The sequence below is a fragment of the Microtus pennsylvanicus genome, chromosome 11 (assembly GCF_037038515.1).
Source record: "Microtus pennsylvanicus isolate mMicPen1 chromosome 11, mMicPen1.hap1, whole genome shotgun sequence".
Classification (NCBI taxonomy): domain Eukaryota; kingdom Metazoa; phylum Chordata; class Mammalia; order Rodentia; family Cricetidae; genus Microtus; species Microtus pennsylvanicus.
The window spans coordinates 26,248,846-26,273,101 of NC_134589.1; the positions used below are offsets into that span (position 1 = coordinate 26,248,846).

The 24,256-nt window shown below is 48.3% G+C and overlaps 1 protein-coding gene and 1 long non-coding RNA gene across 5 annotated transcripts in view; one reads left to right on the plus strand and one right to left on the minus strand.

Annotated features, from left to right (window-relative positions):
• Positions 1-24,256, plus strand: part of Igf2bp1 (insulin like growth factor 2 mRNA binding protein 1) — a 40,027-nt gene that overhangs the window by 6,754 nt on the left and 9,017 nt on the right. For all 4 annotated transcript variants that reach the window (XM_075942253.1, XM_075942254.1, XM_075942255.1 and 1 more), the window contains exons 3-5: positions 18,690-18,738; positions 19,132-19,183; positions 23,607-23,670. In XM_075942253.1, coding sequence (XP_075798368.1) covers positions 18,690-18,738; positions 19,132-19,183; positions 23,607-23,670 — 165 coding nt within the window. The remainder of the gene's footprint in view (positions 1-18,689; positions 18,739-19,131; positions 19,184-23,606; positions 23,671-24,256) is intronic.
• On the minus strand, positions 6,694-8,164 carry LOC142831838 (uncharacterized). Its single transcript, XR_012907079.1, has 3 exons — positions 8,058-8,164; positions 7,729-7,831; positions 6,694-7,216 (listed from the first exon to the last, which is right to left on the minus strand). It is a non-coding gene; the product is annotated as an uncharacterized LOC142831838 (long non-coding RNA).

The window sequence follows — 24,256 nt, forward strand, 5'->3', positions numbered from 1 at the left end:
AATAATTGCCTTGTCTGTGCACATCTCTAAAAGATTCTAAAATGGGTCGGTTTTGCAAGGGATGAGACTTTAGAGATTCAGGTGTTGGATTTCCCACCTGACTTTGAAAGAGGAGCCCCTGGAGGCTCCTAGTCACCCCGCACCAGGTTTAGGAAGACAGCGCAGCCGGCGCAAGCAAGGCTAATTTTGTTTGACTTCTCCTTTTCAAAAAAGAGGGTGTGGTGGGAGATGGGAGTGCTGGGTGGCGAAGGCTCTTCTTGGGCCGCACGTGTCTGACCTTCCTGTGACCTTCCTGGCCCCACTCTTTAACCCCGTGCTCTCCTGTGCCCCACTTCCTTTCCCAGGGTCTCGGATCAGAACTTTGTTCCTGGTACCTAGATTCCAACTCTCACAGTCTCTTTGCCGGTTCCTAGCCGTAGGGCTCTGTGGGGCCCAGCGCCCTTGGCAGACCTTTCCATTTGAAGGCACAAAGGGGCCATATGAAGTGAGAAGAGGGAGAGAAGCCATGCAGTGGCACCGAGGTTATCCCTACCCAGATACCACTGCCATTTGGCCGTTCCGGGAATAGAACTCTGATCTAAATTGTCGATTTATGTAATCTGTAATCTTTACAAACTGGAACATCTGTCTGTACATCCTGAAGGCCACTGAAACAATAGTATGGAGTAATAATACTGAGAGGGTCTGTGGCTGTTTTATTTTTTTAATGTATAAAGATGGGCTTAGCTCAGTTAAAGGCTAGACTCACAACTGAAAATGTATAAACAGTTGGTGCAGCTGGTGCGGCTTTGACTCGGGGTCCTTTTACCTGCCAGTAAGAAACTTGTGTTCCCATCCATTTCCACTGTCCTTTTGAAACATCTCTCAAAAACAGAAGTAAAGGCCTCACAAAACACAAACAAGGGAGCTGGAGAGATGGCTCAGCGGTTGGGAGCACTGGCTGTAATTCTAGAGGACCTGGGTTCAATTCCCAGCACCCACATGGCAGCTCGCAACTGTCTGTAACTCCAGTTCCAAGAGACCCAACACCCTCACACAGACGTATATACGGACAAAATACCAATGCATATAAAGATAAAACAAAAAATATATTTAAGGCAGATGCCCATTTGGTTATTGACCACTGAGTTGGATAGAAATGATCCCATAAGATAAAACACAGGACAGGTTTCCAGCAGGAGGATGTTCAGTTCAGTCCACTTCCGCCCCCGTAGAATTGGGCTTGAGGTCATCAGCGATGACCGTGTGCACTTTGTAGACGCAAAATGGTCCTTTTAGTATTGATATTTATTTCACAGTCAGCTTCATAAGACCCAGTTTGTTTGTTTGTTTGTTTTTTACCTTTGCAGCGCAGTTATGTTTGTAATAAATATGACAGTAGCAAGCTTTCTTTCAAAACACAAGCCACTGACATCAAATGTGTGTTGATGACGGATAAATCATGAGGTTTTTCAAAGTAAGTCTGGACCTCATAATTTTAATATAGTTAGAGAAAAATCTGATTGCGGCACACTGACCAAAGAGAAATGCAGTCATGGCGCTGAAGGTGAGCACCAGGAGCAGAGCTGGCCATTAGGCAACTGTTTTAGATGAAAAAGTACCAACTAAACAGCTGGACGGCTAAGAAGAACTGATTGGATTATCCAGATATTTTCCATCCCCTCGGGCAGTCTTATGCAATGGATATCTTGGGGCCTGCTAGGCACAGGAGAAAGAGTGATGGGGTGGGCTGATTGGGAATTTTTGTTGGGTTTGGGTAAAGCCACTGGGAAGTTTTTCTCTGGAGGAGGTAAGCGCCAAGTGTTTCCTGTTGGTTTTTTTTTTCTGTAATGTTTGTATGCTCTCTGCATTCTAGTTTATGTTTCTTTAGCAAAAGGGGTATTTTTCCAAATATTTTCATTTAGAATTAGTTTCAGGTTAAGTCTGAAATGGGAATGTTTAGTGTGAGCAAGATCCCAGTGGGTAGTTTGCAGAGTTTGAATCTTTTGGTTTTTCGAGACAGGGTTTCTCTGTAGCTTTGGAGCCTTTCCTGGAACTCGCTCTATAGACCAGGCTGGCTTTGAACTCACAGAGATCTGTCTGCCTCTGCCTCCCGAGTGCTGGGATTAAAGACACGCGCTTGCTGCCACCCAGGCAGAGTTTGAATGTTTAAGAGGAAAACTTAGAAATTTATTTACTGATAAATAGTTTTACCATATAGCTAGGGTGGTTTAAGATTTATTCATTTATTTTTTTAATTTTAGGTGAGTGAGTGATTTTTTTTTCCCCCCGTGTGTATGTGTGTGCGCCATGTAGATTCCTGGTGCTCACAGAGATCAGAAAGGGAGTCAGATCCTGGAACTGGAGCTGTAGATGACTGGCAGACACCATGTGGACGCTGGAAATTGAACCCAGGTCCTGTGGAAGAGCAGCTGGTGCTTTTATCCACAAACTCATCTCTAGCACCCTGGGACGCTTTTTAAGACGGCGCATTCCTCGTGACTCACTGCCATCTGTATGTCCAGCTTGGGCACCAGCATCCTCCTTTGATCTCCACAAGCTTGGACAGGACAGACAGAGACAGAGCGGGTGTGAAAAGCTTTAAAAGATATCTTTTAATAAGTTGGTTTTAGCTGGGTGGTGGTGGTGCCAGACCAAATCCTTAATCCCAGCTCTCCGGGAAGCAGAGGCAGGAGGATGTCTGAATTTGAGACTGGCCTGGTTTAGAGTTCCTTGACAGCTAGGGCTACACAGAGAAACCTTGCCTTGAGAAAAAAGGACCAAAATAAAAATAAGGTTTGTTTTAAGATGGGCATGGTCCCATACATCTTTAATCCTAGCACTCTGGAGGCAGAGGCAGGAAGGTCTCTGAGTTCAAAGACAAGCCTGCTCTATATAGTTCCAGAACAGTCAAGCCTCTGTAAAGAAACCTGTCTCAAAAAACAAACAAAAACAAATAATTGATCTTATTAAAGGTTGTGTATGGAGTCTTTGGGGGAGTGAAGAAGGTAGGAATCATCTTTTGTTTTTGTTTGTTTGTTTGTTTGTTTGTTTTTAAAGACAGGGTTTTTCTCCGTGACAACCCTGACTGCCCTAGAACTTACTTTGTAGAGCAAGCTAACCTTGAACTCACAGAGAACGCCTGCCTGTACCTCCCGAGTGCTGGGGTTAAAGGTGTGTGCTCACATTTTTTTGTTTTTTGAGATCTCTCTACACAGCTCTTGCTGTCCTGGGAACTCCCTTCTAGGCCAGACTGGCCTCGAACTCACATAGATCCTCTGTCTCAGAGTGCTGGGGATAATTCAGAACTCAGAATCTGGAGGGAGGTAGCATTCCAAGGCCACATAGTCTAGGTGCAGCCCAGGTCCCTCCCGTGTACTTTCTCTAACTGAGCTAGCTGAAGGAAAGATCTCGCAGGAGAACCAGTGTTGAGGTTCTGACAGAGAAGTGAGACTAGAATGTAGCCAGTGACGGCCATTGCTGTCGCGGCAGCGTTCTGACTTTGCGCTAGGCATGGGTCCTGCTGCTGCTTGACCTGGCAGGTCTTTGTCTTCTTTCCAGACTTTGCAGTTCTGGTCCATAGAGCTGTGGCTGCCCCAGAATTGGAAAGACTTACGCGTATTCGTGTTTGAAAACATGTCTATGAAAGGTTTGGTCTTAGGACTGTGTATGGCAACTTGGAGCGTTTCTCTCAGACGTTAGATTAGGTGTTTCGTTATGCTTGTATATACTTGGTGAATTTGACGTTTTGTTTTTCGTTATTTTATTGTTTGGGTTTGCTGTTGAGACAGGGTCTGTGTAACCCAGTGTGGCCTAGAACTCACTGTGCTCCTTGGCATGTATTGTACTGATGGCATACTGTGGGCTCGGTGTGGGGTGCCTTCACTGCTTAGCTGTGGGCACCTTCCAGAGCTCCTTCCCGTTGCCAACGCCTAGACTTAGGGAGGCCCCCGGGCAAGTGTGGTTGAAATGGGTCATTTATAACATTTCCTTTGACCTGAACTGAGTCTGGTGCCTGTCCGTAATTTCACCTTTGAGGTCACTGTCAAAGGTGTGTGTGTGTGAAAGGGAACTACTTGTAGACACAGATGAGGAAGGTGTAAAAATGGGCAGAAAGGGGCACCGAGCCCTGGCAGGCAGCTGAGCTTCTCTTCCCCTGATGGCAGATAATAGGGGTGTTGGTTTTTATACTCTGCTTTTATTAGGCTCATAAAACACGCATTTAGAAATTGGGGATCACTGACTTCCCTTGGGGTGACTGAATGTAGTTCTTCCTTTGCCTTTGATGCAGCTTCACGTTTTCTTCCCTGGTTCCCTGGCCTGGAAATATATTGTCCTGCAAAATCCATTCAACTCATTTTAAGTTCACTTTTCCCCTTTCAGACTCTTTATTCCAAATGGGCATGTCCATCATACCGTGGATGCGCATGTCCGCAACCCGAGGTATGAAAGAGACTTCTCTTACCTGGGTCTGGGAAAGGCTTTCCTTTCTATCTGGATGTGGTTTCTGGCCCTTTAACAGGGTTGGGACTTTATCAGTTACTATAGAGGGTTTTACAATTCGTTAATGTAGAGTGGTGTGTGTGTGTGTCGCAGTCCAAGGAGGAGGAGGAAATGAGGAAAGATAGGAACAGAGATGGGACTGTTGAATGGGGGAAACTTGGAGATGTCAGTTCAGAGTTAGGAGCACTTACTCAGCCTTTCTCAAGGACTCAGTCACTTGGCTGGAGAAGTCCAACTGTAAGAGCCCAGGGCAAGGGTGACTGTTCACAGCGAGCTGGGTTTTTAAAGTGTGTGTGTATGTGTGTGTTGGGGGTACGCACAGGGGTGCAGTGTTTAAGGAGGCCAGAGGCATCAGATTCCCAGAGTTACAGGTGGTTGTGAGCCACCTAACACGTGTGCTGGGAATTGAACTCAAGCCCTGGGAAAGCAGTACATGCTCTCAACCACCGAGCCATCTCCAGCCCCATGTATCGTGTGGGCATTACCTGTGGAGGCCAGAAGAAGGTGTCAGATCCTCTGGTTTGAGATACAGACATTATTTGCTGTGCCATGTTGGTGCTGGGAATCTTAACCTGAGTCCTAGAAGAGCAGCCGGTGCTTTAATTCCTGAACCATCCCCTGCTCCCCAATACTCTCGAGTGTTTTCCCCTCTTTATTAAGTTATTCCAGGTAAAAACAATAGAAGTAGCCGTCCAGGGGAATCACTGTAAGTTGAGGTCATCCTTGTCTATACACTGAGTTAGTTACAGCCCAGGCAGGACTGCACTCTCAGCCTCAAAGGCTTCGGAGGGAATCTTACTGTGTGGAGGTGGAATGATCTCTAGGAGCCCTGTGCCTGTCTGAGCCAATGAGACCCCACTTCCCACCCTTGCTTTTTGCGGCCACCTTGAATGAAGAGCTTCCTTGCCCTCCTAGCTAAGAGAGGAATGCTACCTGTCTAGTTCCAAAACTCCTTTTTTTTCTTTTCAAGAGAAATTCCACAGTCAGCAACATTTGCCTGGGGGTGTGAGATTCTATTTGCCAATCAGCCACTGGCTATTAAAAATTAAAATATATAACAGATAAGTGTGAGAAAATATTTGGCAACCTAGTACTAACTTTTGTGATAGTTTGTATATTGCTACAGGAATTGGTACTTCTTAACCATGTGTCCAGCCATCCATGCCTGCTTATCCCCTGAATCTACTATTTATTGCATGCCACTTCCTTTGCTAGATATCTGAAGATACAAGGAACAAGTGAGAGGCCGCTCTTGGGTTTTTCTTTGAAAATTCTAAACTATTAGGTGTCCCCTGCTCTCCCCGTTCTCTGTTTTCTTTGTGGCGAAGTGGTCTCGTTGTTGCTGACTGCTCTCCTGTGTTTTTATTATTGGATTTTTATTTAGCAGCACTGGAGCTGCTCAGCCAGGGTGGGAAAGGCGGGCAAAGGGATGAGAGAGAGAGAGAGAGAGAGAGAGAGAGAGAGAGAGAGAGAGAGCGAGCTTGCGCCTCCCCAAAGAGGGAGGGACAGGACAAAGTTCTTTCTATTAACCGGAGGAGGAATGCATCTATCTATCTGCCCTCTGGCGTTTTCCCTTTAGATCCTGGAAAGCTGTGGGGCTGACCGTGGATTGTGCACTCCGACGGTGGGGTACATTAGCTCATAACTCAAGAGCTTCAACGGAGGGGGCGGGTGGCAGCTAAACTGGGTTTTGGAGTACAGTCAAGAAAATGGAAAAAAGGAGTGGATTAAGGAGGGTTGGTGGGCTGGCAGGGAGCTGGCTCTCAGCGGTGAGAGCTAAGGTAGGTAGACTAGAAGCACTTATTACTGCTCTCAGTGAGCCTCAGCATTGTGTGGGAGAATCAAGGATCAAAACTTGTCCTCTTCCAATTGAAGGGGCTCTATGTTGAGTATCTAACTTAGTTCCACGCTAAGTTCCAAGACCCTTGTGGGATCCACACCTGTAATTCTAGCACTTGGAAGCCAGGATGGACGGAAGATTGCCCTGAACTCAGCCTGGGTTACTCATGAGACCCTGTTCTAACAAACTAAAGAACTACAAAGGTGTTCTTGCCACCATATCCAGTGGTGGTATGTGACAGCCACAGAGCCAAGGGCCTGCCTTCGGTAGAGGCGCTTGTCTTTAAAGTCCACCGATTGTATCTAAAGCTGAACACACACAGGCTGAATCTTTTCTTGAGCTTTATTGGAATAGCATAAGCTTTGCAAAGAAACACACATCCGACATGATTTGTCCCTGCTTTGAGCTGTCTTCCTTCCCAGTCTGAAGGAAACAAAGATGGTGGGTCCCAGCCTCATGTGGGTGAGAAAGTTAGGAAAAGGGATTCTGCTGTGAATCTAAGGTCATTGTTTATTTCTGGGCCTTTTAGTGTCTTCACTTGGATTCTCTCCTTCTCTAGAAACTTGATGAATCTGGGTGTAAATCTTCCAACCACGATTGATTGGCTGCTTCCCGGGTTTGTGGATGTGTGTGTGTATGTATGTGTGTGTGTGTTGGTGGTGATGGTGGGGGTGTGGGGGTGGGGAGAGCAGGAGCTGGGGGGGCAGCAGAGACTAGGATGTCTTCTTCCTGCTTCCCCTCCTGCAGATAAGGACGAAGATTCTCACCCTGTACATGTTGGCTTCTAGGGAGCAAGAACCCAGTGACCTTGTTTTTCTGGAAAGCAGGAACAAGCTTTATGTTTTCACCGGCCATCACCTCTTTGGGCTAGTCAATCTCTGAGCTTCTCACCACCTGGAAATGGAAATAACTGTTCTTAGTCTCATGTTCCAGGTTCATAGATTTTGTGTGTGGAGACACAGTACCCGGAAGTACTGTGCAAATGCATATCAGTGAGATAATTGATGACACCCCAAAGGGATTGGCGAGTAAGGTCGTTTCATCCCGACCACTCAGCTTTATTATGGGAACAACGATGACTTCAGTTACAACTTTACTGTCGAGCCTTGGCCTCCCTATGGCCGGAGAGCCCTTAAGTTCTGTGCTCCGCTTCTGTCCCACTGGCAGATCCCATTTCTGCCTTGTCTGTGGCAGGTCTCCCCAGCCTGCAGCCTTGTGCAGCCCCGACGATGTCCCTTAGGATTGCCGCCTCCAGGGCCATTTTCTTCTCCCCAGCCTCGGCGGTCCCACTCCCAGCCTCTTCCCTGCTCCCTGCCCCCTACCCAGTTCCCCTTTAAATGTTTGCAGGCCGGGTCTCAGGCGGGAAGCCCCCTCCCCCACAGGACCACCTCAGTCACGGCACTGACCACGGGGAGGTCGGGTCTGGATTTACTAAAGAACCCCGGAGGGGGAGCCTGCCCCGCGCCGGCTGCCTGGCTCGCCGATGGGGTCGGGTTTCGGCCGGTGGCTCTGCAGAGGAGAGAGGGAGGGAGAGAGACAAAGGGCAAAGTCCCGGTCCCCACCCCCACCCACAGCCCCCAGCGCGGCCCCTCCCCCCCGGGCCCTGCTCGGCGACCGAGGGCCGCCGGGGCCCCTCAGCTCAGGACCGGCTGCTTGTCTTCGGGTACCCAGGGCGCCTTGGTGCGAACCTTCTAGGCTGGCAGAGGGATTGGGGCGCATCCTTGTCCCCTCCTACCTCTGCAGCGTGCAGCAGCCCACCCAGGGGTTGGGGTGGGAAGGGGCGCCCCGTGGGGCGCAGGCCGGGCCTCTCAGCTGCTCGGGCCTTCTCAATTGCGCGGCCTGCAGGGCTCCCCTCCTCCCCCCAGCTGCTGCCACCCTCCCCCACCTCAGCTGCCGCCGCCCTTCCCAGGCGCTGCCTCCTCAGTTGCCCTGACTGCTCTGCTTTCCAACCCTCCTTGGCAAAAGACTGTCCAAGGCCTAGGTCCTCTGAGCTGTTGAAGGCCCGCCTTTCTTCCTGGTCAGGGTGGTCGAGAGCCATTTTGGAACCAAAGCGCTGGTGGTCCTGCCTCATATTTTAATAATCCCTAAACTCGGGATTCCCCAATCCAAGCAGAACTCAGGATGGGCAGGAATGGTGGAGGAGAGTCGTTCTGAGAACTTTGACTCCAGCACCTAGCGTACAATCTTCGTGAACTCGCCCACCAACAGGTATTTGTTGATAGTTGGAGAGGACACGCAGAGTCCTTTTTTACTGATAAGATAAAGTATTATTATTTTTTTTTTAACTCTAAGGATTTTTATCTAATCCTTTTTCACTGGGCAAGGTTGTGAGCTGCCCTGAGGTTGGCTTGGCTTCTTTGCTCCTGAGAGCGTCACCTCAAAATAAGTCTGCTTTAGCACTCACCCTGGGGAGGTTTCTCCACATTGTTTCCACCCTCATCCGCCCTATCCCCAGTGCTAGACCGGTTGGCTACTGAAAAAATGCTCCAAACATGCGGGAGTGTCGGTGGGGGAGCTCTCCGAGCTTACTTTCTCCCACCGCCCTGGGAAGACCGAGAAACTCTCGCCATTGCCAGACTAAGGGCGAGGACAGTGCTCCCGAGGACGGCTCTGTGCCCACACGGGAGGTGTATGGGACAAACTGCCTTCAGTGTACTTCAAGCTTTAGCGAAGGTTTTTTCCTCACATCGCACCCACCCCCAGGTTCCTCCTGCTTCCTTTTCTGCACCTGCACCGTCCAGCTCCACTTTTAACAGCAGCCAGACCCCTGCAGTTAAAAAGTAAGATTCTGCTCAAAGCCCAGGTTGGCTTTGAGCAGCAGTTGGCTCAGGCCGACCTGGAGTTTGCCTGGGAAGCGATCAGCTATCCCAGAGCTTCTGTTTTGGCTTCCTTTGGGCTGCCCAGATAAGTAAAGGGTGGGGATTAAAAAACAACACACACACACACAACAAAACCTGTGGGTTTTCTTGTCAACCCATTTACTCTTCAGTGAGTTATTACTTCGCTGCTGAGTTTCTCTCTCTCTCTGTCTCCCCCCCCCATTAGCACCACCTCCCCATAGTTTGTACCTTCCCTTCTATGCCTGCTCTGTTTTGTGTTGGAAGAACCACCCGGTGACTACCCTTTCCCCTGTAACAGATCTCTGACAGCCACCCAGCCGTATTATAGGGTAGTTAGCTGTTCTGCAAATTAAATCTGGTGCCCAAATTAGAGCCGCATGCAGTAAAAGCCAGTTGGCAAGCAACTTAGCCATACAGAATATGGGCATTTTTCCTGCTCTTACCGCTGGACTCTGATGGCTTCTGCTATGCTAACACTTCTCTTTGAACAAACAGCACAGACCAGCCTGGAGAGCTGAGTTCTAGTCCTACCCCAAGTTGGCTAGTTCTGTCCCTCTCTGAACCTTGATTTCTGTGTCTGAAATGAGGGGCACAGCTCCAAAATATGAACCTGATTTTCCTTAACCAGAACATCTTGGTAACAAGCTGTGTGCAAGTAGCATGTCCTGGAAGAAGCCCAGTGATTCCCTCAACCCCCAACTTGGCAATAAACACAGGTAAAGACCTCTCCAGAGGAGAGGACATCAGGCTTAGGGCTTAGATAAGGAGCGTCCTGCAGAGGGCTTTTCCTTCCCACGGTATGCGGGCAGAGTGCACGGGATATATTTAAAGCTCAAAGGCTTTTGCTGCTGAGCTTGATGACCTGAGTTTGAACCCCAGGACCCACATCCTGAAAGGAGCAAACCAAACCTATTTGAACATGTTTACCGACTTCCAAACGCATGTTGTGGCATGTGCTCCCCATACCCCATACACACACAAAACAAACGAAAATCAAAGTCTTCCGAAGGCAGTGTGCATTATATTCCTGATGTCTGAGCCTTCTTGGTGCGCGCACACACACCTTTCCTGTGGCCGTAGCAGTGGCTTATCCTTGCTTGGTTCCAAACCTCTCCTTTGGTCACCTTTTCGTTCTGAGTCCTAACCCGCAGCTAGTTACTCAATAGAGTGCCCGCTGGCCGCCTGACCTGTCTGGCTGCCCTGCCTCTGGATCATCCTGGCATGAAGCCCTGGGCATGGAGCCAGTTCCTCATCCCCTCCCAGCACCGCCCCTTTCCCCGGCTACTGCCCTGTCTGGAGCGTGCCAGGCCGGCCCCCTTCAGAAGTTTTCTGGACTCCTCCCTACTCCAGCCAGTTTTGGTACCTAGCTCTCCGTTTTTTATGTTGGTAAAAGGGGTGGGAAGAAAGTATTGATAGTCTTGGAGTGATCTGGAAGACCATGGCCATTTTGGAAGAACCAGTGGTGCGCTCTGTTCCTTAGCTGGAAAGGGTCCAGCTTTGGAAAGGTGCTTCGGCTCCCCGGTCAGTCACTTGGGGTCCTTTTGTTTAGAAAGAAAAAGAAAAAAACACCAGCAGAATTACCTGCCTAGCAGACAGCCTGGCACCACTCCCTTGCCGGCCTTATTTCTTGCTCCCTTCTTTCCACACCAAGCTGGCCTGGTCACCGCTAGACTGGAAACTGTGGGAGCACAGCCATTCTCCATCCCAGTCTGCTCAGCACAGCGGGACAGTGTCCAACCCCATGGAGTAACAGTCTTACTGTTACTGTTACTTCAAAGTAACAGTCTTTGAAGCCAAAGCCACAAGAGGAACTAAAAAAACAAAAACCATCCTCATGTATTCACACATGGAAGTTTAGGATTACAGCCTCCACATTAAAGAAAGGTTAGGTGAGTGGGTGGTGGCACGCGCCTGTGATTTTGTAATTCCTGCACTCTGGGACTCCGTCTGGATTGCTGTGTAATCAATATTAAGAATTACATATCTATGTACACAGTATTTTGTTCCCTTTTCTTTTTGAAAGGACTTGAATAAGTAGCCCAGGATGGCCTGGAATTTAAGTCACTGCCACAGCCTCCCCAGTGCTGGGATTACAGGTTTGCACCAGTTTATTAAACTGGTTTTTGTGTGTGTGTGTGGGGGGGAGGGCAGATTTAAGACAAGGTCTCATGTAGTCTAGGCTGACCTCAAACTCCTTGTCCTCTGGCGGGGATTCTAGGCTTGAGCCTCCACACAGCTCTTAAATATTTTTTGACCAAAAAATCAGAAGATTGTTGCTGGGCAGTGGTGGTGCACACTTTTAATCCCAGCATTTAGGAGGCAGAGGCAGGGGCTAGACTGGTCTATATAGTGAGTTCCAGGATAGCCAGGCCTATGCAGAGAAACCTTGTCTCGCGCCCCCCCCCCCCCATGCATTCTGTCCTTGCAGTGTACCCATATCCAGTGCCCCTCCAGGGGATCAACCACTCTCTTCTGGAGTCTGAGGACACACACATGGTTAAAAATAAATATATTGTAACAGTAACAAAAGTTATATATTCTATAAACCTTAGGAGTAAAATCAACATTCTGTTCTTCAGTTGCTCCTGGTCATTTTGTTGGTCCTGGGAGGCCACACAGTCAGTGTCTTCCCCAGCGTGCTGGAGCTGCCAAAATCACCTCTGGGATGAGAAAGGCTCTCTAGCAGCTGGACTCTGTCCAGAAATGTGGAGGAAAGTTGTGGAAGCGTGTGTGTGCATGTGCGCGCACACGCGCGCGCGAGCACATGTGGACAACTTTGGGTTCTCACATTCCACCTTGTTGGGTCTCTTGTTTTCTCTCCCTTTACTTAAGCCCAGCTGACTCGGATTGATTCCCTTGTGTCGGGAGTGGTCGGATTACAGACAGAAGCATGTGAACTCCAACAGCCAGCTTTCTGCTGATGAATTAGAATTTAGTACCTCCCCTGCACTGGAGCATGGTGTGTGTCTACAGATTTGAGCATCTGTGTGGTTTCCTTTGAGTGAGGGGAGGGGGGCTAGGTAGGATCTCTGTAGACCAAGGCTGGCCTGAACTCAGAAATCCACCTGCCTCTACCTTGAGTGTTGGGATCTAATGCATGGCGCTGTCATTTTTTAGATTTATTTTATGTTTATTAGTGTTTTGCCTGCACAAATATATGGGTCACATGCATTCCTGATGCCCACAAAGAAAGCTTCAGAGGCTCTGAACTGGAGTTCCGGATGACTGTGAACCATCACATGGGTCCTGGGATGGCGACCCAGGTGGTATTGAAGAGCAGCCACTGCTCTCACTACTGAGCCATCTTCCTCAGCCCCGTGGCTGGCTGTTCTGCATTCCAGTTACAGCAGCAGACCAGTCACTACACTAGTCTGGCACTTCATCTATGAAATGCGTCCTGATGGAAGCCAAGGCTTCAGCATTCTGGGCAAGTCTGTCAGTGACAGCAGCTGTGTCTGATGTGTGTTCTCATTGCCTGGGGCAGCGTTCTCTCACTTAGAGAGAACCTACAGGCTTCACTGAAAGCTTGGACTTCATTTAAATGAAGCTTGGTATGTGGATGTGTGTGAGGGTCTTACCTTTGGGTTCTTGAATGGATGGGTTCAAAGTTTTCGTTGACCTGTGTAGTTTTTTATGCCAGGGTTTCTCTGTAGTTTTGGAGCCTGTCCTGGAACTAGCTCTTCTAGACCAGGCTGGCCTCGAACTCACAGAGATCTGCTGCCTCTGCCTCCCTAGTGCTGGGGTTAAAGGTGTGCCCCACCTCCTGGCCATACCTGTGTAATGTTCTTACGTCACATTTCTGGAAAAAAAGAAAAGCTAATGACCAGTTCCTCAGATTGTTAATGCACAGAAAATCCCTTTACTTAAGAAAACTGCCTATAAGTAGGCAGGCTGATCCCAGTCTGGGGGCACAAGTACTTGAGGCTGACCAATCCTACTGCTACACCCCCCCTCCAGATGTGAGAAGTGGTCCCAGAGAGCTGAAGGTTGAGGGGAGACCCCAGGTGAAAGCAGAGCTTGATTTTTGGCGTGGTGTGAATGTGAGATCCTGGTTTTGAAGGAGATGGAACTGGGGCCTCTGCAGTCTGGGATTCAGAGAAACTCTGCTGCCACCGTCGCCTCCTCCATCCAACTTCTGCCTTGGTTTAAGGGAACTCCTTAACCCTAGGGAGGACAAGCCATTGACTTGATTGCAGGGGGTGCCTTCCACTCTGGGTATGGGGGTGAAAGGGACACTTTTGCCGGGAATAAGAACTTCATCACTAGGGCTAGGGAGATGGTTCAGTAGTTAAGAACACTGACTGTTTATCCAGAGGACTCAGGTTCAGTTCCAGCGTCCCCATGGCTGCTTACAGCCAATTCCAAGGTAAGCCCCCCCCCACATACATACCGCTAGGCTCATACACATAAACGGACTCTACAGTGCATATATGATTAACAACAAGCATAGTATAGTGGCTCAGGACTGTAAGTGAAGCTGAGGCAGGGAGATTGCTCTAAATTGGAGGCCAGCCTGGGCTACAGAGTTAAGAGTTAAGATTCACATGAGGAGGGGTGGATAAGACTGGGTATTAACTCAGTGGAGTGCTTGCCTAGAATCCATAAAGCAGGCAAGCAAATCTCTGGACTTGAGGACAGCCTAAAGTCTTACCAAGTGAGTTCCAGGACAGCCAGGGCTGCACAGAGAAACCCTGTCTCAAAATCAGAATACCCAAACAAACAAGCAACAACAACAAAACCCACACGAAATAGGATGGTTATGAAATGTGGACAAGATTTTCTTTAAGCCTCTTTAATCTCAGGTTCTGGGTTGTCAGACAAGCCACCAATAGCCTGTGCAGGGGGATCCTATAGACGGGTCTGGCGGGCACATAAGTCTCAGCACTCCCCACCCCGAGTGTGTGGACTGTGTGGATGTCCTGGTACATTCTGTCTGAAGCTTGAGTCTCCCTGACTTGCTCCCCTGCTGGTCCTCACATCCCCAGGATGGCTTGGCAGCGCGCTACAGATGAATTTTCCTAATTTCCACATGCCCATTGAGCTGCCCTCCAGTGCTGGATCCCCGACTCTGTCAGAGCAGGCAGAGGACATGAAAGCCACCGGCTGTTGGCGCCTAGGAAGCAGCCTTTTTTTAAATTTTATTTTATTTTATTTTTTTGCTGGTGTAGCCATTGCCTTTAATGGCCATTGCTGGCAGTTCGTACTCTTGGGGCAGTTACTGAGTTTCTCCTAGATCTCCTTGTTGGAATGGGGCTTGGCCCTCCAGGTGTGTGGTGCCTTTTTACCTGTGGGGCATAAACACCTGCTCCACCTGGTCTGTTGGAGCAGGGTTGTTTAGGCAAGCAGTGGTGGAGGAGTCAGTGGGGCTCATAGATAGTCGCCATTTTATATGATTTTTTTTCCCTCATTATTGTGAATGAACTTAAATACTGTCTCTCCCACCAAGTGGTGCTTGTTCACCCTGCCTTCTGGTCTCCTCTCAAGTACTAACAAGAGCTTTACTGGAGTTAGTTTCTACCAGGAGAAACCAATGTGAAGTGAAGTGGGAGCTGGTTGTGCTTAACCCGATGGATATACATCAGGAAGGAGCTTCTAGGCCAATGGTTCTCAATTTTCCTAGCGCTGTGAACCTTTAATACGGTTCCTCATATTGTGGTGACCCCAACCTTAAAATTATTTTTCTTGCTACTTCATAACTGTAATTTTGCTACTGTTAAAGCTGCTAGGCAACCCCTGTGAAAAGGGTTGTTAGATCCACCAAAGTGATCTCCACTCACAGGTTGAGAACAGCTGAGAGTCTACTCAGCACAACAACCTAAACCAGCCAGCTCGGCCTCCCCTCTTTGGGAATAATGAGTTATACAGGGGGGTTGTAATGTCAGCACGGGAATTCAGGTTACAGATCTCAGCATTGTCCTGTGCGGTTTGGGCCTGAAAGGAATTAGATAGCCCCACACTCAGAGGAAAACCAGACTTAGAAGAAAAAAGGTCCTTGGATGCCTCAGCTCTTCCAGGCCATCCCCTCCTGTTTTAATCAGGGCTGGGGGCTTTGCTGAAAAGGAAGCCTAGGAGAAGCCTACAGTGGGTTCTCAGGGTGGGGTATGTGCCCTAGGGGGGTGAGGGAAGGCTGCTGGGTTGTCTTTCTTTCATTGGTTGGGTGGCCCTGCCCTCCCCCATCCTGGAACATTCCAGACATTCCAGCCGATCTGCCTGCCATTGCTTTCTGGATGTGGATTAGCATCCTTGCAGAGATGTGATTTCTCTGCTCCCACCTCTCCTTTCCTGAATAGAAAGCTCTGAAGCAGTTTGAAGAGGGAAATTTCGGCCTTGAACTTGGAGTGCACTAATGGGCTGTTTCCAGACTAGGCTCTTGTACTACGGTTTGCTTTATGCCTTTTACTTGGACTGTTAGCACTTATCCTATGCTCTCCATCCAAAAGGATTTGCTGGAAGGAGGTGCCCTGGGCTGGACCATTCCGCCTTTAGACCAAGGCAGTGTTCATTTCTTTTCCCAGATTCTTCACCAAGTCAGTGTGTCTTTTTGGTCATCATGTGTTTTGTGAAAATCTCTTATGAGGGATATCTACAACTTCTTTTTGGCCAGTCCTTGGACCTGGTTCCTGATGGGATGAAGTCTAAGGACTCAGAAATTAGTTTGATGACTCTGTGTGTGTGTGTGTTTGGGTGCTGGGATTACAGGCATTGGCACCATGCTTACCATTCTGTACCGAAACTTGAATTCAGGGCTTGTGCTTACTGGGGAATACTGTCCCCACTGAGTTACATCTGTTTGTCTTTCCTCTCCGTCTTTTGGTTTTTTGAGACAGGGTTTTTTTCTTTTTGTATGTGTGTAACCTTAGCTGTCCTGGACCTCACTATGCATCCCAGGCTGGCCTCAAACTCAGAGATCCTGCCTTGCTGGATTAAAGGCATTCACCACCACTGCCCAGCTCATTTAACTATTTCATCCCAGAATGTCCTTGCTGTGGCTCATATATAAAGACTTGTCATTGGCAGAATTTCAGACTAGAAGGGGTAACAGAGACCCTGTATTTTATTTCCCTGAGACTAGACTCTGCCTTCATAAAGGTACTGGCCTGGGACAGCCAAGGCCAATGCATCCAGTTAGGACATAGCATTCGTTTTCTCTGCCTCCCCCTCCCCAAACTGGATAGTAGCTCATCTGGTAGGTCACTGAGGCCTGCCATCAAGTGATTTAACTCTTTATTTTATATTAGCGTGCATAACTGTTTTGCCTGCATGTATATGCAGTGCCCATGGAGACCAAAAGAGGGCCTCTGATTCCCCTCCAGTTACAGGGGTTCTGACACGTCATATGTGTGCTGGCACTTAAACCCTGTTCTTCTAGAAAAGCATTTAGCTGTTAGCTGCCAAGCCGCCTAGCCAACCTCTAAACTTTGTCTTTGAACTAGGCTTGTGCAGGATCAAAGATACACAGATCTAAATGACAATTGACTAACACATCAAGTCAATTGAAATGTTTTAAACTCCCGGATTAAGGTATTGATTTGGGTGGTGAGCAGTTGCTCTGGGAGTTAGCCCTGAACCTGAAAGTGATCCTCACGGGAAATATTTCCTTTTCAGAGCGCTTTGAAAGCTGGGATGGAGTAAGAATAGTGTAGTGACCAGGCAGAGAAGGTGTGGTTTCAGGCTCGTGTTGATCACTCTGGAGACTTCTCTGCTCCTAGATAGATCTATTGTTACAGTTTAAGGACTTACTCCAAGTCCTTACAAATATTATCTAATGCCACCTCCCACCTGTGAATAGGTATTATCCCTGTTGTACAGAAGGGGAGACAGGGCCTCAAAGAAGTTAAATAATCTTCTAAAGATCCGTGCTAATAAGTGGTTTAGATCCCTCGCTGTGCCAAGGGCTTACCCACTGTACTATTATCTTCTGTAATTGTTGGCATATATTGTTTCCCCTAATCCGGGGTGAGTACCTGGGCCAGGCATTCCAAACCTTCTTTTCATCCCACAACCCCAACCTCAGGAGCAAAGTAGAGCTTGAGGTGGGTAGGTGCCAGTGAAAGACTGTTGAATTAGTTAGTCTTACTTGTCTTGAGATTTATTTATTATTTTACTATGTATGTGTGGGTATGTTCCTGTGAGTCGGGTGCCTGAGGTGGCCAAGGCGTTGGATTTCCTGGAGCTGGAGTGCCAAGCAGTCGTTAGCTGCCTCACATGCACATTAGGGATCAAACTCGGGTCCTGTAAGAGTTCCCCGCACCATTTCTCCAGCCCTGTGACTTTGCCGTAGTGCTGGACACTACATGGAAAAGCTAAGCTATAGCAAACGCCACAAACCTCATATGGTCCTTTGCCGAAAGCATCTGGTTCCTCGTTCCTCCCCATGATCCTACTAGTAGTTGGGCTGTAAAATGAGACCTCCCCCGCTCTAAAGTCTGCATTCCTATTGGGTTGCTATTCTTTTTGGTTTGGTTTGGTTTACCTGAGTTGGGGTTTCACTGTATACTTTGGCTATCATCGAATGATTTTTTTTTTTTTTGGATTTTTCGAGACAGGGTTTCTCCGTAGCTTTTGGTTCCTGTCCTGGAACGAGCTCTTGTAGACCAAGCTGGCCTTGAACTCACAGAGATCCACCTGCCTCTGCCTCCCTGAGTGCTGGGATTAAAGGCATGCGCCACCACCGCCCGGCTCATTGAATGAAATTTTTTTAAAAATATTTATTTATTTGTACGTATACAATATTCTATCTGTGTGTTTGCCTACAGGCCAGAAGAGGGCACCAGACCTTATTACAGATGGTTGTGAGCCACCATGTGGTTGCTGGGAATTGAACTCAGGACCTTTGTTTTTTTTGTTTTTTGTTTTTTTTTTTTTTGTTTTTTGTTTTTTCGAGACAGGGTTTCTCTGTGGCTTTGGAGCCTGTCCTGGAACTAGCTCTGTAGACCAGGCTGGTCTCGAACTCACAGAGATCCGCCTGCCTCTGCCTCCCGAGTGCTGGGATTAAAGGCGTGCGCCACCATCGCCTGGCGAACTCAGGACCTTTGGAAGAGCAGGCAATACTCTTAACCACTGAGCCATCTCTCCAGCCCTCATTGAATGAATTTTTTATGAAGATCATGCTGGCCTCGATCAGAGAGCTACCTGCCTCTGCCTCCCCAAGTGCTGGGATTAAAGGCATGAACCACCACCACTTGGCTTCAGTTGCTTCCCAGCCTCCCACTCCCACCCTGGTTTCTCTGTGTATCTCTGCCTGTTCTGGAACTCACTCTGTAGATCAGGCTGGCCTCAAATCACGGAGATCCACCTGCCTCTGCCTCCCTGAGTGTTGGAATTAAAGGCGTGTGCCGCCACCACCGCCCAGCTTTCTGTTAAGGGCTGGGGAATCTAGCCTGAGTTCAGCCCCTGGCCCTGTGGAGGAAGCCACAGTTCTACGATTTTGGTAAGATAGCAAGCTGGGACAAGAGTTAGAGACTGCCAGGTCATGGGGGCCTAAGTCATCTGGAATTTTCCTAATTTTTTTTTCCCTTTCATTTCAGGAGTCGGAAAATTCAGATCCGAAATATTCCACCTCAGCTCCGATGGGAAGTAAGTGTTTGTGGAAGTGCCGAGTGGGGTGGAGTGCAGAGACAGGGCAGGGACTGTGTCCTGCTGAGTTGGTGGGTGCGACTAGAGAGGTCTGCCCTGGCTGTTGGGTGGGGTCTCATTTGTGCTCATACTCTGGGCAAGAGGCATTAAGAAGGTAGAAGTGTTCTGAGTTTTAGAATCCTGAGGGCAGAAGTCTGAGTCTGCTTTACGAAGTCCCTTAGCCCAGAGCCAGGGATATTCTTGCAAACACTAGGGTTGCTATCGGCAGGAGTCTAAAGCGTTGGAACCTTAGGCGAAATGTGATCCAAATGTCTAGTTCTTGCTGGTGTCCCAGAGCTTTAGGGCAAGGGGTGTCCGGGCCCTGGGATACTCAGCCTTCTTCTACTTCTCCAGGTGCTGGACAGCCTGCTGGCCCAGTACGGTACGGTGGAGAACTGTGAACAAGGTAAGACTGGGTTAAGGGATGAGGGAGTGTGCAAGGACTTGGATTGCTTCAGCATCAAGCTGTTCTGTGATCAGATCCACTGGGAAGATCCAGACAGAGTGGGTGTACGGGAGATATCCAGCCCCAGCACGTTCCCTGCTATGTGCAGAACCATGGGACTGGACTGCTGTGTGTTAGGCAGTCTGGACTCTTCTCTCTTGCTAGCCTTGAATTCAGATCTGCCCGCTTCTGCTCAGTGTGGGATTAAAGATGTGGACCACCACACCTGACTTCATCACTCTTTTTGTTGAGTCTAAGTCCCAGGCTAACAGGAATCACAGTATTTCCTTCCTTCCTTCCTTCCTTCCTTCCTTCCTTCCTTCCTTCCTTCCTTCCTTCCTTCCAAGGCATGTGCCACCACGCCTGACTTTTACCAGGAAAAAAAAAATTCCTGGGTGTGGTAGTATACACTTTTAATCCCCGCTGGATCCAAAACTTTCCTGAATGTAGCCTGGTTTACAGAGTGAGATCCAAGACAACTAGGGCTACACAGAGAGGCTCTGTCTTGGCAAAGCAGCATAAAATAAAAGGAGCTTGGGCAGGGAGTTGGGGAGAGTGCTGGAGAGATGGTTAAATGACTAAGAGCACTGGCTGCCCTTCTAGAGGACCCAGCTTTGATTTCCAGTACCCAAAGGCAACCCATAGCGATCTAATTCCACTTCCAGAGGAACTGAAAAGTTGGTTGAAAAGTCCTCACATCAACTGGGCAGTGGTGGCTGGTGGCGCACCACCTTAATCCCAGCACCTGGGAAGCAGAAGCAGGCTGATCTCTGAGTTTCTATAGAGCGAGTTCCAAGACAGCTATGGCTATCCAGAGAAACAAACAAACAAAAACTCAAAAAAAACCTCTGACCCTTACCCCCCAAACAAACAGGGTTTATTCACTAATAGTTTGTGTAGGCAAAATCTTTTGACAGATGTGCCCATAGAGGGAAGAGTAATAGGAATTCTAGGCCATACAAATTAGCCGTGATTTTGAGGGTCCTCTGTTTCTAGGCGTGTAACCTCTTGCGGAGAAAATGGGCTTGTGATGTTTGGTTGCACATAGGGTTGTGTTAGACACGTAAGAGCGTCGCGTGTTAATGGGTGCCGTGGGATGCGTGTGTAGCATGTTCTGCTTAAATCAGTGAAGCATGAGTCTCCTTACTTTGTCATTTCTTTGAGAAGATGCAGAATCTTACAGCTCACTGAAATACATGATGCAGTGTGGTCTGTGGCCGTCACACCACACAGAGAAGCATCCTGGACTGTGTCTCCTGTCCATCAGTCAGCCCTGTTACTCCCCCACCTTCTATTCTCAGTTCAATGGGATCACCTTTCCTCCTCCCAGTATTTTTATCTTTCCCATTTCCCCTCCTTTTCTTCTCCTCCTTCCCTCCCCTTTCCTTTCCATTCTCCCCGTCTGCCTTCACATTCCTGAGAGTGTGTGGTGGCTTGTCCTTTAGAACCTGGCTTGTTTAATTTAATCTAGCCACAGATGACGGGATTTGAGTTTTTATGACTAAATAATATCCAGTCTGTGGGGTCGGGTAGCGTGCGCGAGCGGCGCCCCCTGTGGCCGCGTTAGGTCGCTGCGTTTCTCTCTTGCGACTAGCGCTGCAGCCCACTTTTGGAGATCTTTAAGGAGCAGCGATTGCTCTGTCTGGGGTAGAAATACTCATTTCTAAATTCTTTGTGGGAAGGGACAAGCTGTGTGTGCTGACAGATGATCACAGGAGTGGCCTGCTCAGCAGTGAAGTGCCGTTTTCTCTGCTCTAATCCTCTGACTTGTCTAATGCCAGAACGTAGTGGGATTCGCTGAGAGCTATTGCCCAGTCCTGCTTCCAACTGAGCTCCTGAGTTAGACACACCTGGGGGCCACACTGAGCAGGCAGCCAGCTGCCACTGAAAGGAATAGGCTCCTTCAGGTTGACACCTTAATCTGTCCCTGGAACCCACATGACGGATAGAGAGAGCTGACTCCCTCTGACCTCCACATCTGAATACACACACACACGCACACACACTAATTTAAAATAATTAAAAGGATCCCACAGATCTGCTCAAGGCTTTCACCACCCCAAGCTGGCCTTAGACACGATTCTGCTTAGGGATTGCAGGTCTGCACCACCCACACGCAGCTCAAATGTATGGTTTCTTTTTAAGGCAGAGCCTTGTTTATGTAGTCCTGGCTGGCCTCACGTTCACTACTGGCCCCGGCTGCCCAGGAGATCCGGCCACCCTTATCTTCTCAGTTTGCTGCGATTACTAGTGCATCCTGCTGCACCAGCTTTAAATGTCAGCTACTGGTTTATTTGAGAAAGACTGTCTCTCTGTAGCCCAGGCTGGCCTATTTTACAGTGTAGCAAAGGTTGGTCTTGAATCATGACAGTCAGTATTGCTGCCTCAGCCTTCTGACTGCTGGAATTGCAGGCGTGCATGGCCATGCTCAGCTTCAATTGTCAAATTTTTTTTTTTTTTTTTGGTTTTTCGAGACAGGGTTTCTCTGTGGTTTTGGAGCCTGTCCTGGAACTAGCTCTTGTAGACCAGGCTGGTCTCGAACTCACAGATCCGCCTGCCTCTGCCTCCCGAGTGCTGGGATTAAAGGCGTGCGCCACCACCGCCCGGCGTAATATTTTAAAAGTTTTATTTACTTATTTTGGTTTATCTGAGACAGGGTCACACTATGTAGCTTTGGCTGGCCTGGAACTTGCATGTAGACCAGGCTGGACTTGGAAACATAGATATACCTGCCTCTTCCTCCTGGAGCCAGGAGGGAATGAGCTGGAACTGAAGCTCTAAGAGGGGAGCAAGTGCTCTTAACTGCTTAGTTCTCCTTATCAGATAAGAGCCCCTTATTTTTTCTTTTTTGCATTTATTGTGCTTGTGTGTGTGCATATAATATACATGATATGGCACCTTGTGGAGGTCAGATGACAACTTGGGGCCCAGAGATGGGACTCAGGTTCTCACCCTTGGCAGCGGGTGCCTGTTTTTGTTCCACTGACCATCTCGGCAGTCCCTTGTTTTTAGTTTTATTTATTTTTGACTTTATGTGTCTGGGTGTTTTGCCTCCATCTATGTATCTGCACTATGTGTATGCAATGTCTGAAGAGGGTAGAACCACTGTGTGGGTTCTGGGATTGAACCATGTCCTGGGGGCTCTTAGCCACTGAGCCCATCGCTGAGGTAGCTTTTGAGACAAAGCCTTTTTTTTAAATATATTTTTCTTTTTTTAAATATTTATTTATTTATTATGTATACAATATTCTGTCTGTGTGTATGCCTGCAGACCAGAAGAGAGCACCAGACCCCTTTACAGATGGTTGTGAGCCACCATGTTGGTTGCTGGGAATTGAACTCAGGACCTTTGGAAGAGCAGGCAATGCTCTTAACCTCTGAGCCATCTCTCCAGCCCCGACAAAGCCTTTTTTAAAAAAATTATTTATTTATTATGTATACAACATTCTGTCTGGATGTATGCCTGCAGGCCAGAAGAGGGAGCCAGATCTCATTATAGATGGTTGTGAGCCATCATGTGGTTGAACTCAGGACCTCTGGAAGAGCAGCCTGTACTCTTAACTGCTGAGCCATCTCTCCAGCCCCGACAAAGTCTTCTTTATCAGTCTCAAATGCCCATCTTTCTGCTTTCTCGTTCTCTCCTTTTTAATGAAATAGCACTTCTCATCACTGAAGTGGGTTAGTTTTAGTCCTGCTGGTGAATTCAAAGTTAGCCTTAGCTACATAGTGAGCTGCAAGCCAGCCTGAGCTATTGAGTAAGACATTGTTTCACAAAGTCAAAGGTTGAGGGTGTAGGTCAATGTGTAAGGGTTCAACTTCCAGTAACACAAAATTAATTAAAAAAAAAATCAACAAATCCAAGCTCTTGGGTGGGTGGGATTCTTTCTTATGACCCATAACTATGGTGGCCCAGTGTGTCCCATGTCCACTCTCAGGGTGTTTAGAATACTGGAGCCTGGAATTTCTTCTCTGGGAAAGGTGTCTTTGTGGATATGTAAACTTATAAAGTGGACATAGGTAGTCCCAAGTCTCTTTAGCCATTGAGGGAAGGAGACTCCGGCCGTTTTCTTGACAGTTACCTCTGTAAATGGCTACCCTCAGCCACTGGGTGTTGCCTTTTTGCTAATTGAACTTTCCAGGTAAGTTTGCCTTCGGAGTGGGAATGAGCGTGGGGTGGGTGTTGGCCTTGCAGTGCCATTGCTGCATCAGAAAGACTTGGCTAGCCTGACTTCTTTGCCGGCTTCCGGTGTCTCTGGAGAAGGTCTCCTGCAGATTATTTTCACTTGTCTTTTGGGTATATTCTAAGGTCAGGGTAGTCCACTGCTACAAACAGGTTGGAGTTTGTTGGCAAAACTCTAACTCTGGTGGTCTGTTGTCTCTACAGTGAACACAGAAAGTGAGACGGCAGTGGTCAACGTCACCTACTCCAACCGGGAGCAGACCAGGCAGTGAGTACCTCTGCAGTGGAACTGCGGGTCTCTGAGGGGTGTTGGAGTTGGGTCTTCTATTCAGACCCCCATGGATAGGTCTAGGTGGGCTGGAATCCTCAGCTGGCTTCTGATGCCAGTTTAGCTGAGGGAGGGGGCGACTAGGGAGAAGGTTGTCTCTGGGCACCCAGGATTGCAGAGTCCTGTATGTGTCGCTGGTGCCATCTTTTGGTTATGGGGGGAACTGCCTCGTTCAAAAAAGGTAGAAGGATCGAAGGTGTTTATTTTTTGATAATGATCTCCAGTTCACTTATTACATAGCCAAGGGCTATCCTGGTCTGGTTTTCCTACCCTCCATTTCCTGAACATTGGGATTATAGGTGTGGGTTGCTGCTTCTGGATCAAGTATGTGGTGCCAGGGTGGTTAGGAGCCCAGCTAACATCCCCTCCCAAGAGTCCTCATCACCACCGCCATGATTTCCAGCCCCTCTAGGATCAGCATTTATAGTTCTCACTCCCTGGAGTGGACAGACCACATGCTGTATAATAGCTCTGATTGGCACAGGGGTTTCCCCCCATTTTGTTAATTTATTTTTTCTTGCCTCAA